Source organism: Melopsittacus undulatus, chromosome 15, assembly GCF_012275295.1.
Source record: "Melopsittacus undulatus isolate bMelUnd1 chromosome 15, bMelUnd1.mat.Z, whole genome shotgun sequence".
In the NCBI taxonomy this organism is placed as follows: domain Eukaryota; kingdom Metazoa; phylum Chordata; class Aves; order Psittaciformes; family Psittaculidae; genus Melopsittacus; species Melopsittacus undulatus.
Genome location: NC_047541.1, coordinates 5,116,602 through 5,132,875, shown reverse-complemented (window position 1 = coordinate 5,132,875; position 16,274 = coordinate 5,116,602). Strand labels below are relative to the sequence as shown.

Here is a 16,274-nt window from a genome sequence, read left to right as displayed (position 1 = left end):
TCGCAGGGGTGGATGTAGGATTTCCTCCATAGGGAGGCAATGACATCTAGTGGTAACGTTCATTGAGCTTGTAGCTGCTGAGAAATGGTTATCCCAAATGTTTTCCGGGGGCTCAAAGGGGGGAATAGCTAAAACAAAGAAGGGAATGGCTGCACCATCAGCCTGGCGCTGCAGATGGGGATGTGATGCCATTCCCAAGGCAAGGAGGGCACAGCAAAGCATCACACAGAGCCCTGGAACGGGGCAATCTCAATGCTGCAGGGCAGGAACAGTGAACACAGCATGGGGCTCATCCTGGGAGCCAAAATTCCCTGGGAAAGGGGTGCCAGGCTCAGTGCTCTGGGAAGGATGCGGAAGGATGCTCACCGCATGGATCTGTAGGGCCGGGAATGGGGAAGCTGGGTGATCAAAAGGGACTTTAAATCACAGCGAGTGGGGAGGTAATGGCTTCCACATGCTCAGAGAGCCCCTTAGGAATGAGAGGAGCACATCCCGAGCTGGAAGTGGGGTTTGGTGGCAGCGTGTCCCGCAAGGGGGTGGATAAACCAGGTTGGATGGGGCTTGGAGCAACCCGCTCTAGTGGAAGGGGTTGGAACTGGATGAGCTTTAAGGTCCCTTCCAACCCATTCAATGTTCTAAGCAGGAACCCCTCAAAAAGCCTCGGGATGCTTTGGATGTTATTGCCTCCCCGCATCCCTTTGAGCTGGTTTCTGAAGAGCCCAGCGAGGCCACAACCAATTCCAGCTCCTGTGTGCGGAGCAGAGCCGCTAATGGGAACCAGCAGCGCCTTGAAGCCAGGATCCTGCGGGATCAAAGGGGCAGCTCCGAGAGCGGAAAGCCGGGAATAAACTGCATCCTGTTGGAGAGACAGGCCCTGTGCCGCCTGCAGCCTTCACCTGTCCTAGGTCACAGCAGGGGCACCATGGGTTGGAAGGGACCCTGAAGCTCACCTGGTGCCATGGGCAGGGATACCTTGGACACTGGCAGGGATGGGGCAGCCACAGCTTCTCTGGGTACCCTATGCACCCTCACAGGGAAGAGCTCCCTTATATCCCATCTCAATCTCCCCTGTTTCAGCTTGAAGCCATCCCCCTTTCACTACACAGACCCTGCTGCACTGTGCATAGGGCTGGTTTTTACCTTTATTCCTATTAATCTCCCCATTTCCCCCCCTCACATGGTCACAAACCACGCTTTAAAAAGCAAAGTAACCAGAGCCCTGGCCCCGGGCAGTGCTGCTATTTAGAGCCAGGGCTGTGTTTACTACATAGGTAGGGATGTGGCTTTTAAGTGGAGATAATAATAGAGAGGCAGATGTAAATCCATGCTGGAGTAAAGGGAGAGCAGCCTTTATCCCTGCGCCCTGCTGCTCAGCTGCGGCTGGGGTCTGGTTTCCCAGGAATCCTGAGGTGCCAAATGCTGCTTTATCCTTTTGGATCTCCTTAGGATTAGGGGAAGAGAAGGAAAACGAGGGTTTAGGGGAGCTGGTCCTGGGGCTGGCACCCACAGCAAGGTTAAAGGAACCCAAACCCAGTCCTGAGTGTCTGCTGCTCCTTGGAAAGGGTTAGAAAATGAGGGGATGGAGCAGGATGAACTCCTTCAAGGGTACCCTGGGGTATCTCCTGGGCACAAAGGGCATTCCAGAGGCCAGGAATCTCATGAACTAATGAGGCTTAAAAGGAAAGAAGGAGTAATATGTAAAGAGTGATCTCCCTTTCTCCATTAGAGCTGGTTATTCCCTGGTGCTGAGCAGGCTCCTGCCCATCTCCTGATGTTTGTGTTTTACAGCCTGAGGCTCTCCCAGTCCTGGAGGGGGATAAAAGGGAGCATGGACACAAGGCAAAACCCCATTGCAAGGGGACAGCCGGGTTGCCACAGCCTGGCTGAGCCTATGGTCTGCTTCCAGCCGGAGCAAACCCCATATGGACCCAGCTGTTTGCTCAGGGCATGGAAACCTCCTTGTCCATGTCAGTGCTGGAGCATTCCCTGGGGCCCACAGCCCTCTGTGCCCTTGGCTAAGCAAAGGACATGGGAACCAGGAAGGGGGGGAACCTCCGGAGGCACCTTCTGCCTTCCAGGCTGGAATGAGATGCTTTCCAGCTGGCAAAGCCCCGGTGCTTCCCAGCGGTGGATGGATGCGGGGGGGAAATGGGGAGGGGGAATCACGGTGTGGTTTGGGTTGGAAGGGACCTAAAGCTCTGTCTGGTTCCATGGGCAGGGACCAGGCTGCTCCAAGCGCATCCTGGCCTTGGACACTGATGGGGCAGCCCCAGAGGGCAAACCCACCCCAAGGAGCAAACCCACCCCAAGGAGGGCTGCGGCAGAGCCTGGCCTGAAGGGGTTAAGCAGGGTTGGAGTTGACACTTGGGAGGCAGGCGGGGCTGCGGGCGCCTGATTGGCCTCGCATCGCATCCAAAAGTGGGCTGGTTCGGGGCTTGTTTTTTTTTCTTTCCTTTGCTTCTTCTTTCTTTTCCTTTTTTTTTCCCCTTTCTTTTCTCCTCCCCCCACCCCCCCCGTGTGGGGGAGGGGAAAAATGGGAGGGGGGGGAGGGGGGGGGGGGACGGGACCCAGCGAGACAGCAAAAATAAACCTCTTATGTCAAAGCCGGAGGGGGGCCGAAAGTATAAATACGGCGGCTCTGCGGCCGGCTCGGAGCTGCGGGCGGGGGGGGCCCTGCGATGGGGCGGCGAGCGCTGCTGGGGGGCCGGGCTCCGCTCCACCTTCTGCTGCTGTGCCACGCCTGGGCGCTGCCTCCGCCGCCGCCGCCGCGGCAGGCGCAGCCGGTGCTGCCCGCCCGCCTGCCCGCCCCGTCGGGGCAGCTGGCCCTGCGGCTGGCGGCCTTCGGCAGGGCCGTGGTGCTCCGCCTGCGCCCCGACGCCGCTTTCCTGGCTCCCCGCTACCGCCTGCAGCGCTTGGGGAGCCGCAGGGCGGCCGCACGCAGCGCGCCCCGAAGGGGATGCTTCTACGCGGGGACCGTCGACGGGAGCCCCGATGGGGCCGCCGTGCTCAGCCGGTGCTCTGGGGCCGGGCTCCGAGCCGCTTTCCTCCTCGATGGGGATGCTTATGAGCTCCAGCCGCTCGGGCAGCGCTGGCCGGGGCCGCCCTGGAGGCGGCCGCATCGGCTCCGGCGCCGCGCTGCTCCCGGTGCTCCCGGTGTTCCCGGTGTTCCCGGTCCTCGGGAGCGGCTCCTCCGCTCCAAGCGCTTCGTTTCCCAGGCGCGGTACGTGGAGACGCTGCTGGTGGCGGATGCCTCCATGGTGCGGTTCTACGGGGAGGATGTGGAGGTAAGGGCTGGCGGTGTCCCCCCCGTGCCCTGCCGTTGCTCCATCCCATGATTGCCCCCTTATCCCTTCATTCCCACCACTCTCAGTTGCCCCTGCATCCCTCTCTGTGTGTCACCCCCATTTATCCCTGCATCCCTCTCTGTGTGTCCCCCCAGTTCTCCTTCAATCCCTCTGTTCTCCCACCAGGCTGGGGACAGGGATGGGGACCTTGGCTTTGTCCCCCCTTCCCTCTGTAGCTGGGTAGGGGCTGTAAATCCCTAGTGCAAAGGCTGTGGGGTTGATCTATGGGGTTTGGTCAGTGTTTGGGGACCCTTTCCCAGCCCTGGGATTCTGTGTCTGCACAGGCTGGACATGGGCATGTCCCATCAGTTTGGGGTCCCAAAGACGGGGCATCAAAATGTCCCAATGGAAAGATGTCCCAAAGAGGTTAATGCCTTTCTTCCTATGAGGAAAGAGTAATGGGTTTAACTCCCTTCTGGACAGTAAATAATCCAGGAGCTGAGTAATAAGTAGTCCTGCTCCAGAGCCACCTGTAGCAGCTCAGCAGATGCAGGAGCATCCCTTTCCCTCGGCCATCAGCACCAAATGGGTCCCATTCCTTCATCATGCTTCAACTGTGGAGACCCCAGGGAGTGGATGTGTTGGGGTCTCAGCCCCCCACATCCATCTCCAGGGCTGTGGACCACCCACTTCCATTGCATGGAGTTGTTTCCCAGCTCCCCAGCACTGATTCCAGTGCTGCAGTGATAGATTCTTTGGGTCCAAATTCAGGTCCGATGGGGATAACGGCACTGAAGTCGCTCATCCTCAGCAGTGGTTGGTTGGGTACAAGGCTGTTTGAGGAGCCCTTGAAGCTGGGGAGCAATTGGGCTTTGGCTTTGCCATCTCAGCCTCCTTTATCCTTTCCCTGGGGGCTTCATCCAGCTTCTCCGCTCCCAATTCCAGCCCTGCTCAGATGGGGCTGGACCTTGGGAATTGCTCAGCCTTGGAGCTCCAACTGCTCAGCATCACTCCTGTTTCATCCCTTGCTTGGTTTCACTTGCCAGGCTGGCAAAGGGTTAAGGAGTGCTGGATGCTGCACTGGGATGCAGCCCTCCAGAGCTCACAGCAGTCAGAAGCTCAGTTTGCAATGGAGCAATCCGGGTTTTTAAGCCCCAGGCATGTAAAGGGAGGTGGGAATTGCTCTCCCTGTAGCATGAAGCTGGTCTCTGATACCCCAAAAGGACAGGGGAAAGAGTGTATTGCATCTTCTTCAACCAGCATCTTGTGCACCCCCATGTTCTAAAGCAGCACCCCATGGTCTACCTCCTGCTATAAACAAGGTGCTATGGTTGGGGTAGGTGCATGACAGTTATCCAGCAGTTTCCAGTCCTCTTGGCTCCCACTTTGCCATCATTTCTCTGTCCCCAGGAGCAGTATCTTTGTGTTACCTCTTAAAGGCTTACTTCCCATCAAAGATCTGGTTTGGGATGGGAGCAAGAGCCTGTTTAAGCAGTAAGGAGCAAACTTCAACCAGCAGCAAACCAATACAAGCCACCCGCTGTGTTTGTGCATCTTTTGTTCCTGCCACACAAATGCAGGGAGAAGCTGGTTCCTTTTAACCCAGGAGACCAAAAGCTGTCTCCCTTCTCCCCAAATACCCCCTTTTGGGGGGCTATAAGCACTGCTGGCTTGTTCTTGCTGGTGGTTTGCCCCTAGAGAGCTGATAAAGGGGTGGCCAAGGAGCAGCAAGGTTGAATCAGAAGGAAGTGTATTTATATAGAGACTTATCTTCCCATAAGCATCCATTCAAAGCCACAAACATTCTTTGTATTCCCAGTTATTTCCTTGCTTTAAGCTGGAATGGCTCAAGGAGATGATGTGTTCAAGCACTACGAGCCATAATCAATGCCATGCTGTTAGCAAAAGGCTATTCATGCTTTCATTCTACTCAATCTGAGCCTCATAGCTCATCTAATTGAGATAACAAGAGCTTAATTCTATCCCCATTGGTACCCATGTAAACCAGAAGGATGAAGACCCACACTTGAAACTGGGGGGGGTTTAATCATCCTTCTGCCTTGATGCCTGCAGGAGATGGGGTGGAATTAGCAGCAGGATGGTGCTGAGCAATAGGACCTGTGTGCAGACCTGCAGTGATTGGGAAAAGCCTCTTTATATGGAGACGGGTGCGAGGCCCCAGGCTGGATACAAGGGATAACTTGTGGAGGATCCAAAGGTGCTTGAGGGGGAAGAGAAAGGGATTGTGAGCATCCCCAGCAGAGTTAATGTGGGTCTGAGTGCGGGAAGCTGCAGCAGGACACGGTGCAGGGGATAATCCCTTTGGAATGCTGCAGAAAGGGCGGCCGGGCTGAGCACCTGCAGCACAGGCTGCACTTGCAGGGATGCTCTGCGAGGTTCCAGGGATGTTTGCTGAGACATCGGCATTCCCGGCCAGTTGGCAGCGGAATGGGATTCCTGTGGTGGGATTTCTCCAGTCTCTTGGGTGTGGATGCGATGAGTTTCCAAGCTTTCCTCTGCAAACATGATGGCTCCGATCCCTCTTCTGTTCCCCCTTGTACTTGTGAGCAAGGAGTCTGCAATTCCTTGCCCCAGGAGCTAATAATGACTCAGGACCAGGGCAAAACCTGATGGGTCTGATTAAACTGGGATTCCTCACTGGAATTCTGTGTTTTCCAGGCAGATTTATGAGGGTTTAGGTTGGTTGTTGTTGCCCCTTCCCTCTAGGACCAGATGGGTGCTGGGGTCCTGCTGCCAGCAATCCCAAACCCAGACTGGCCATCAAAGTGACTTTGGAAGTAAAGCCCTCATCCCCCCTTTTCCCTTGGCTGCTGCCCATGGTGTTTGTAAGGGAATTCTTGGCTTGGGCTCCAAAGCACAGGAGGAGGCTGCTGCCGCTGTGGGTATCCAGGACAGGCTGGGATGTGTTTTGACCAGTTGTTTGCTAGGAGCCCTCACATCTGACCCTGTGTTTTCCTGCTTCCATCCATCCCTGCTCCAGAAATCTCAGTGTTCCTCTCATATTGAGGTTGGTTTGGAGCCTCTATGGGAATTCTGGCTTCTAGGAGGATAGGAGGGGAAAATCCCAACCCCATAGAGCCAACAACCCTGTGAACAGATAAAGCTACAGCATCGGGTTGAGCATCCATCTCCACAAGTGTATTGGAGGGGGTTGAGATGCTCTGGGATGTTGCATGGGTGCTCCCTGCTGCCCTGCACTGGATATTAGACCATTATACGACATATATATATACATACACATGTATATATACCACAATAATAGGTAGTGTCTGTGTCAGAGCAGTTTCTCCCCCCCATAACCATTCAAGTTTAACCCTCTCCCAACAAAACAGTTGCAGACTTCAGCCCCAAGTGCTTCCCATGAAGCAGAACGTAAGCAGAGGTGTTGCAAGCACTTGTACCACAAAGCAAAACCCTTCACCATCCCCAGGCTAAAACCAACCACATCCGTTCCCCAGGCTCTGATTTATGCTCCTGTGTTCCACTGACCCTCTGCATGTGCTGTTTGCTGCTGGCAGCCTCATGGAAGGGGGATATTGGAGCTCTGTAATGCAGTTGGTGCACTGAAGGCATCCCTTCTCTTTCCTTTAATGGGGGGGAATGGGTGGAATTTGCTCTTCTTGAGACCATAGGGAGCCAAGGATTGCAGCTGGGGAGAAAAGAGGTGATGCTTATGGAGAAAAGAGGTGATGCTTATCCCTGGCTATGGAAGCAGCACACAGAGCAGAGGAGGGATGCTCCTGAATCCTTTCTTGGTGCCTTGTCCCTCCCAGAGCAGGTAAGGAGCTGCTTTTCCAGCTGTATTTACCAGCTGGACAGGAATCCTGCCAAGATCTCCTGGGATGTTGGTTGGAAATGGCACAGAAGCACCTTGAGCAGGAACTAGTCCATTGGGCTCCCCAGACCTGACCCCTTGGCTGCCCCACAACTGATCCTGATACCCACATCCCTGATGCTGGAGGGACACCCTGGATAAGGCAGCGTTCCTTCCTGGGTGGTTCACCAAGCCAAAGGAGGATGGGACAAGTGGGATTCAACTCCGTTGTTGGCCCGAAGCCTCCCCTGAGCCTTGGGAATGCTGTACTTTACTTTGGCTCCAGCTCCAAGCCCTTGGCCAAGCCAAGGCAATGCAGGTGGATTGCTGCTCTTCCCAGAGGCATCAGGGTCCATCCAAACCCCAACCAGGTCCTGCACGGCCTGGGACTGGGTATGAATAGAGAGCAGATGGTGGAACAAGTGAATCTGACCTTTTAAATCCACACTAAAGAGCTGTTTGTTCGGTTTGCTTTCCAGATGAAGGGAAGGCAAATGGATGTTTTCCAAGTCCCTTCATTCCTGCTGGATCTAACACTGAGGATATCCCAGGGAATTTGGGGTAGGGACTGAAAGCTCCCAGGGCAAAACTGCTGGGAGGGAGAGACACCTGTAATGGGTTAGGAAAGGATGCGGCAGGATTTGCTCCCTCGGGAATGAGGGATGATCCCGTGTGAGTGTCCCATGCAGTGCTGATGAAGCACAAATCAGTTTGTGTTTTGGGAAGGGGGTTGGAATATGATGATCCTTAAGGTCTTTTCCAACCCAAACCGTTCCGTGATGCACAGCTCTGGCCCAGAGCATCCCTCTAGGATGCGATTTTAAGAAGGCTTTGTGATGTTTTTAGGGAGATTCCCAATGGATTCTCCCCATGGGGTAAACAGTTCCCTCAGAGCAACCAGTCCTGGGGATCTCGCCTGGGTTTCTTGCCTCGGTGGTGACTTCTCCCTGACATTTGGGCTGGGATGTGAGTCACATCATGGACATGGGGCCAGTCTAAATAAACCCGTCTATCCAGTGCTCCCTGCCCTCGGATAATGAGCCGGGGAGGACTGGGATGCATCCTGCTGAAGCGAAACATCTGTTTGCATGGAGCTGCCAGCAACGGGATCAAGCGTGGCCGAAGGGTCTAAAAGAGCCCCCAGGGCCCTGGTGCAGCAAAGACATTATCGCTTATGGGGCTTCTCCCTAAAACCCTCCTTGTGTGCTAAGGAAAGGGCATTTGGTGCCCAGCAGCATCACGATGGATGCTGCACAGAGCAGGGAATGTGCATTGTGGGGGTAACCCCATAGCAGAGGGCTTCCCATTTAAGCAGTGGGAGCACGGGGTCTGGGGAGGAGAGGAGACACTTTCTCTTTCCCAATACCGCATTGTGTAATAGCTGCATTTCTTTCTCCTGACTCCAAGGCTGGGAATGGGTGCCAAGCAGAGGAGGAATGTCGATGCTCTGATAAGATGTTTACATCAGCCTAAACATCACTGGCGCGTTTGACATATTAAGTAATCGCTGGTCATCCCAATGGCCTGAGCAGGGGATGCTGCTGGGACAAGGCTTGGACATGGCCAAGGGTTTCAGCCCCATTTGTCAGCGGGGAGGTCGGGATCAGGGAGTTTTATGGTGGTGTGAGGCAAGGTTAATGCTTTGGGAATATGCAAGAGCATGAATGTGAGGATTTCCTGAGGGATTGATGGGTGCAAAGGGTTCATTGCAGGTGAAACAGTGGCTGGGAATGGGATGCAGGTGTGGGCTCGTCCTGCCTGTCCTTCCCACTGGCATCATGGAGCATTCCAGGCAGCACTTCATCCATCAACCCAGGAGGCTCCCTGATTGAGGAATGAGGTTGTTTCATTCTTCTCTGTCTTATGTGGATATGAATTACTGTGGAATGGGATTGATAGAGCATAATGAATGGTGCCTTAACATCACCATAGTAAAGGACTGTGGTGTTCTTTATGCAGGCATGGTTTACTGGGCTAAAGGTTGGACTTGACGATCTTCAAGGTCTTTTCCAACCTGGTTGATTCTATGATGCTATGTTTCCTCCTAACCAAAACCATGGCCCCACAGCAGCATTTTCACCCCATTCTATCCCCCCAGAACCACGTCCTGACGCTGATGTCCATGGCAGCTCGCATCTACAAACACCCCAGCCTGAAGAACTCCATTAACCTGGTGGTGGTGAAGGTGCTGGTGGTGGATGAGGAGGCAGCAGGGCCCGAGGTGTCCGACAACGGTGGGCTCACCCTGCGCAACTTCTGCAGCTGGCAGCAGAGGTTCAACCCCCCGAGCGACCGGCACCCGGAGCACTATGACACTGCCATCCTGCTGACCAGACAGGTCATCCCTTGGGATGCTCCGGTTGGGGTGGGATGAGGAGGAGAAGGAGGGATCCCCATTCCAAGCCCGCAGCAATCGGGGGGTGGTTGTGTCTGGGTGCAGACCTGGATATGATGGGGTTGATGGAGGGGGGACAGCTTCTTCCTGCCTTATCCCTCTGGTGATGCTCCAAACAGGACTTCTGTGGACACCAAAGCTGTGACACGCTGGGAGTGGCGGATATCGGCACCATGTGTGACCGCAACAAAAGCTGCTCCGTGATCGAGGATGAGGGGCTGCAGGCAGCTTACACCCTGGCCCATGAACTGGGTAATGCATCCCTTCCCAATGTGTGTGTGTGGGGTCTGCTGGGGGGGATGTAGCATCACCCCACTGGGTACCACCAGCCAAGTTGCACCAGTAAAAGCACTTAGAAGGGCCCAAATTGGTCCAGTTTGGTGCTCTGGGGTCCCAGCACAAGAAGGACGTGGAGCTGTTGGAGTGAGTCCATAGGAGGCCATGGAGATGCTGTGAGGGCTGGAGCAGCTCTGCTCTGGAGCCAATAGGAGCTGCTTGTTGAAGATGCTCTCAGATGCCCATTCACCTCCTGCAGCAGAGCAGGGCTGGTTTGGTCTCACTGCTGCTCTCTGCTCCTTAGGCCATGTTCTCAGCATGCCCCATGATGACTCCAAGACCTGCGAGCGGCTCTTTGGGCCCCTTGGCAAGCACCATATGATGGCCCCTCTTTTCATCGCCTTGAACAAGACCCAGCCCTGGTCTCCTTGCAGCGCCATGTACCTCACTGAGTTCCTGGATGGAGGGCATGGTAAGGATGGGTTTAGCAGCCTCATTGCTCAAAACAGCCTCTTGCTTAACTGCTGGGGCTCTTTCCATTGCCTGGAGGGGTGTGTGGGGTGAAGGGGGGGGCAAATCAGACACAGACAGAGGCTTGATGTCACTTGATTGTGAGGAACTGAACGTGTCCCAGATGCAGCACAGGGCTGCATCCCAAGGAGGTGATGCTGCCCCTCTGCTCTGCTCTCACGAGAGCCCACTGAGAGCAGTTCTGGTGTCCTCAGCATCAGAAGGACATGGAGCTGTTGGAGCAAGGCCAGAGGAGGCCACGAGGATGAGCAGGGGCTGGAGCAGCTCCTGTATGGAGCCAGGCTGAGAACATTGGGGCTGTTCAGGCTGGAGAAGAGAAGCTGTGTGGGGACCTCAGAGCAGCTTCCAGTGTCTGAAGGGGGCTCCAAGGATGCTGGAGAGGGGCTCTGCATCAGGGACTGTAGCGATAGGACAAGGGGTGATGGGTTCAGACTGAAACAGGGGAAGTTTAGCTTGGATCTAAGGCACAGGCTCTTTCCTGTGAGGGTGCTGAGGCGCTGGCACATGGTGCCCAGAGAAGCTGTGGCTGCCCCATCCCTGGCAGTACTCAAGGCCAGGTTGGAAACAGGGGCTTGGAGCAGCTGCTCCAGTGGAAGGCATCCGTGCTCATGGAACCGGATGAGCTTTAAGGTCCCTTCCAACCCAAACCACTCTATGTGCCCTGCTCAGAGCAAGCCATAACATCAAACCCTGATGCATCCCCAGCCTGAATCTTGTGTCTCACCCAGGTGACTGCTTGCTGGATGCCCCAGCAGAGCCCCTGCCCCTGCCTATGGAGCTGCCTGGCCAAGGAGCCCTGTACAGCCTGGACCAGCAGTGCCAGCAGATCTTCGGCAAGGGCTTCCAGCACTGCCCCAACACCACAGACGAGGACATCTGCGCCCAGCTCTGGTGCAGGACCGGCACTGGGGAGCCCCTCTGCCACACCAAGAACGGCAGCTTGCCCTGGGCCGATGGCACTCCATGCAAAGCCACTGGGATGTGCTGGGATGGACGCTGTGTGCCGCAGGATGCCCTGAAACCTCAGGTAATGGGATGGGATTTGGGATGGACAGGCTTGACCCTTTGGGATTCCCAGACCTCAAACCTGCCATGTCCTGGACTGGCTTTGGATTTGCTGGCATTGTTTTCTGGATATCTCTCCTTCAACAGCACCTATCATTAATCCTTTTTACTGGCAGCCTGTATTACTGGCAAGCCTATTAAAGGCTTCCATGCCTTTTGCCAAGGCTGGTCCGAACCAAGAGCAAGCAGATGCAGCTCTGCAATGAAATCATCACTTTTTGCCCTGCCAGGGGAATTAGCAGTGATTCCTGAGTCAGTCAGCAAAGCACTTCAACCCAGGCTTAACTCCGAGCACATGAATGGACTGGTGGGATGCAGCAACAGCTTCATAGGATCAACCAGGCCCAAAAAGACCTTTAAGGTCATCAACCCATTACCAACCCCAAGTCCACCCCTAACCCATGTCCCTGAGAGCCTGAGCTTCATGTGAAGTGCTTTGCTGCATCAGGCTTTGCCTGGTGACACCGGGAGGGATTTCAGTGATGCTCCATAGGGATGGATGGGCACAGGGATGGACCCAGCATCTCCTCCTTGTCTCTTGCAGCCAGTGGTGGACGGCGGCTGGGGCCCGTGGAGCCCGTGGGGCTCCTGCTCCCGGAGCTGTGGTGGTGGGGTGCAGTTCTCCTACCGGCACTGCGACAGCCCCAAGCCCCAGCACGGCGGCAGGTACTGCGAGGGCCAGCGTGCCAAGTACCAGTCCTGCCACACCGATGAGTGCCCGGCGGATGGTAAGGACACTGATTCCCAACACATCCCATCCCTGCTCCTCCAGAACCCATCACTGCTCCCTTCTCCCTTAAGTATTCATATACCTGGGGTGGGCATCCCCTTCTGCTGGGGTTGTGAGCCATTCCAGAGGGGTGCACGGTGTGCGGCATCGCTCTGATGCTGCTGTGCTCCTGTATCTCTGCAATGAGGGCAGCAGCTCCTGCAGGCTTCCCACAAGGGCCATGTTTGCCCTTCCCTTACAGGGAAGAGCTTTCGGGAGCAGCAGTGTGAGAAGTACAACAGCTACAACTTGACGGATCTGGAAGGGAACCGCCTGGAGTGGGTACCCAAGTACGCGGGGGTCTCACCCCGAGACCGATGCAAGCTCTTCTGCCGAGCCAGAGGGAGGAGTGAATTCAAAGTCTTTGAGGCCAAAGTAAGATGATAACCACCTGCTTTCAACCCGTTTTAGACCAAACACCCTCAATGCTCTCCCTGCATCTTGCCTAGGTGATCGACGGGACGCTGTGTGGACCAGAGACCCTCTCCATCTGCGTCCATGGGCAGTGCATCAAGGCCGGCTGTGATCACATCGTTGGGTCCTCCAAGAAGCTGGATAAATGTGGGGTGTGCGGTGGCAATGGCTCAACGTGCAGGAAAATATCCGGCTCGCTCAACCGATCCAAGTCAGTTCCCTACCAAAAGTGCTTGGATAGGGACAGCAGAGCTCTTCCTAGGTCATGCAAAGCCAGTTTGCACCTTGCTGCAGAGCTTGTTGGCAGCAGTGCTTGGCTTCCCCTCCGTGCTGTTAACTGGGTTAACATGCAAACACCCTACTCTCCTCCCCAGGCTTTAGGGCTAACATTAAGTTCATTTTGGAGCAGCATTATGCAAGCCAAACAGAGCTTATTTCCTACAATGGTGATGGGCTATGACCATGATGGGCAACGGCCCTGGCAATGGGCTTGCTATCAATCTGCTGCCCTGAGGAGTTTATGTGTATCTCACCCCAATGCAGTGATTTGGATGCATATTCAAGGGCTGATGTGGGATATAAATAGTTCAATAGCTTCTCCCTGGGCTCTGGTGTGAATCCCAGGCATGGAAGCAGCCGCTTTCCGTGCCCAAGGTCCCCATTGCTTTGCCAAAGAGCTGAATTGAAGGCTTTTGTTGAAAAGATGGTAACAAAAGCCCAACACGTCCAATTCCATGTGGTGAGGTGACTCACGCAGTCCAATTACACTTCCTGAATGGTTTCCTTCCAGGGAACCAGCTGAAACGGGGCTTCCACTCGCCTAGGAATTGTTTGTGGTTGACTAAAGCGAGATTAGTGCCGTAGCTCCAGCCAAGAAGAGATCCCATTAAGATCAGGGTCAGGATGACTGAGAGCAGAGTTTGACCCGAAGGCTTTATTCCGGAATGCTCCAAACCCAATTCCTGACCACAGCATCAACCACGGGGATGTATGGAAAACCATCCCAACAGCCCCACGGGCTCAGTCACACCAGGGTGATGCTTTATTGTAGGAGCAAGTGACGACCATAGCATGGGGTGCCAAGGGCTTGAGTGCCAAAGCCTTCCTGGTGCTGTGCTCTATCTGTTGTATCTATAGCTGTATCACTATCTGATGCTGTCCTTCAGTGTCAATAGTGATGGAATCACTGGAGAGACAGGCTTTTAGTTCCAAACACTTCACCCATTTCAGAAGAAAGGGAATAAGGCAACTGGTAACCATGGGGCTGTTGTTGGATGGCATCACTCACTTTTGATGGCATAGAACTGACAGAGGGGAGATTGAGATGAGCTCTTAGGCACAAGCTCTTCCCTATGAGGGTGCTGAGGCGCTGGCACAGGGTGAACAGAGAAGCTGTGGCTGCCCCATCCCTGGCAGTGCTCAAGGCCAGGTTGGACACAGGGGCTTGGAGCATCCTGCTCTAATGGAAGGTGTCCCTGCCCATGGAACTGGATGAGCTTTAAGCTCCCTTCCAACCCAAACCATTCCATGATCCTACAATGATGTCAGCTCCTGAGAGCTCAGGGTTACAGAGGGGTTACCAAGAGCTGGCTCTCCTCTTAGTAAACCCAGGGAATTAACCATGTCCCTTTGCCCCATGCAGATACGGCTACAACGACATCGTCACCATCCCCGCGGGGGCAACCAACATCGACATCAAACAGCGCAGCCACCGAGGGGTGCGCCACGATGGGAACTACCTGGCCCTGAGGACCCTGGAGGGCAAGTACCTGCTGAACGGAGACTTTGCCATCTCAGCCATGGAGCAGGACATCCTGGTCAAGGGAACCATCCTGAAGTACAGCGGCTCCATGACGACCCTGGAGAGGCTGCAGAGCTTCCGACAGCTCCCGGAGCCGCTCACGGTCCAGCTGCTGACCATCGCCAGCGAGGTCTTCCCACCCAAAGTCAAATACACCTTCTTCATCCCCAAGGACGTCCCTTTCAGCAAGCAGAAAGGCAAAGAGAAGAAGTCGGCCAACGTCATCCGCCCCATGCTGACCTCCCAATGGGTCCTGGGCGACTGGTCCGAGTGCTCCAAGACGTGCGGCTCCGGCTGGCAGAGGCGGACGGTGGATTGCCGGGATATGGAGGGTCAAACCTCCTCTACATGCGACAGAGCCCTCAAGCCTGAGGACATCAAGCCCTGTGGTGACATCCCCTGCCCGCTCTGGCGCATGGGTCCCTGGTCCCCCTGCTCCCACACCTGTGGGGAGGGCATCCGGATGCGCAATGCTTCCTGCATCGACTACACCGGCACAATCACTGCCCCGGAGAGATGCAGCTCACCGGGGCCAGCACCGGTCACTGCTGCCTGTGTGCTGCAGCAGTGCTGAGCACCGCACCAGCACCACCAGTGAGGGTGCTGTGAGCTTGGTTAACCACTTCCCAGAGGTTCATCCCCATCCCATCCACGTCTACCTCAGAGCGGGGAAATAACAGCAGCAGAGTGGGGAGGAATCACTTGTTTTCCTTTCTCTTTTCCTCCCAGCTGGCTGCTTGCAGGAAAGTTGTCATTTAAAGGGAAAATAGGTGTATCCATAGGGATTTTTCCAAAGAGCTTTTGTTAAGCACTTGTTTGTAAGGATTTGTTGTTGGAAAAGAATGTGGAATCCGGCTTTGCCATCGCCCCATCCCAGCTGCAGGTCGAAGAGGTCCAGGGTGGGCGGCTTTGCTGATAAGGTTGGGATCCCTTTGCCAAAGGGTTGGATGGGGTTGCTGTCCCCTCCCTGCAGCAGTGTGGGTGTCCTTGAGCACGAGGAGCATTCTGTCAGCTCCGGGTTTATCTGGGAGATAACTCACTTGGCTGGGAGCAGGAGGGAGCTGAGGGAAAGATCCTGGTGTGCATTAGACAGGACATGGGACGTGGTGGGGGGGGGGGGTGGTTTCTGTTGGGTTTATAGCCTAAAGGCGACAAAGCTTTGTCTCTAGATACCCCCATCATTGTAGGATCATGGAATGGGTTGGGTTAGAAGGGACCCTAAAGCTCATCCAGTTCCCTCACAGGGAAGAGCTTCTGCCTTAGATCCAACCTGAACTTGCCCTGTTTCAGTTTGAACCCATCACCCCTTGTCCTATCACTGCAGTCCCTGATGCAGAGCCCTTCTCCAGCATCCTTGTAGCCCCCTTCAGACACTGGGAGCTGCCCCAAGGTCTCCACTCAGCTTCCCTTCTCCAGGCTGAACAGCCCCAATGCCATCTGCAGAGCTGTTCCTAGAGCTGTGAGCCTGTGCCTCGACTTCCCCAGCTATAAAACCAAGGCTTAGTGACACTGATCTGGCTTGCAGGGCCGTCCAGAGGGTTAATTCTGCAGTGCTTTGATGTGAAATGCCCATCGTGATGCCCCAGGCTCTCCCATCCGTGGTTTCCAACCCCCTGCATGCTCATTTCCTCAGCTGGCTTTGATTTTGGAGGTATTTGCTAACCTGGCTTGCAGTAGGGATGAGCTCTGCATGAGCGATTCGATATCCCGGGCTCCTCTCTCAATGCCCCTCACCTGTAACCCTGCCTTGGCTCCCATTGAATATCCAGTTGGATCAGCCTTTTTCTCATAGGAAGAAGGGCTGAAGGAGAGGACTTGAATGTGCAGTGTCTGAGCTTCCCCATGTGTAAGGGAATCCTTTCTCTTGCCTCCTTTGCCTGAGCTCAGCTCATGGGAGACCCAGG

General features: G+C 55.1%; 1 protein-coding gene across 1 annotated transcript; it reads left to right on the top strand.

Moving 5' to 3' along the window:
- The first annotated feature begins 2,678 nt into the window (after positions 1-2,678).
- ADAMTS8 (ADAM metallopeptidase with thrombospondin type 1 motif 8) lies at positions 2,679-15,471 on the top strand. The gene is made up of 9 exons (XM_034069521.1): positions 2,679-3,284; positions 9,218-9,457; positions 9,634-9,766; positions 10,095-10,262; positions 11,050-11,348; positions 11,931-12,114; positions 12,358-12,530; positions 12,605-12,780; positions 14,212-15,471. Exons 1-9 carry the CDS (start codon positions 2,679-2,681, stop codon positions 14,942-14,944), a joined length of 2,712 nt encoding a protein of 903 aa, XP_033925412.1. The 3' UTR covers positions 14,945-15,471.
- The last annotated feature ends 803 nt before the right edge of the window (positions 15,472-16,274 follow it).

Coding starts and splice junctions, on each gene's coding strand:
- ADAMTS8 (XM_034069521.1), top strand. CDS start 2,679: ATGGGGCGGCGAGCGCTGCTGGGGGGCCGGGCTCCGCTCCACCTTCTG. Junction 11,349..11,930: donor AGGATGCCCTGAAACCTCAG/GTAATGGGATGG, acceptor TGTCTCTTGCAG/CCAGTGGTGGACGGCGGCTG. Junction 12,781..14,211: donor GGCTCGCTCAACCGATCCAA/GTCAGTTCCCTA, acceptor TGCCCCATGCAG/ATACGGCTACAACGACATCG.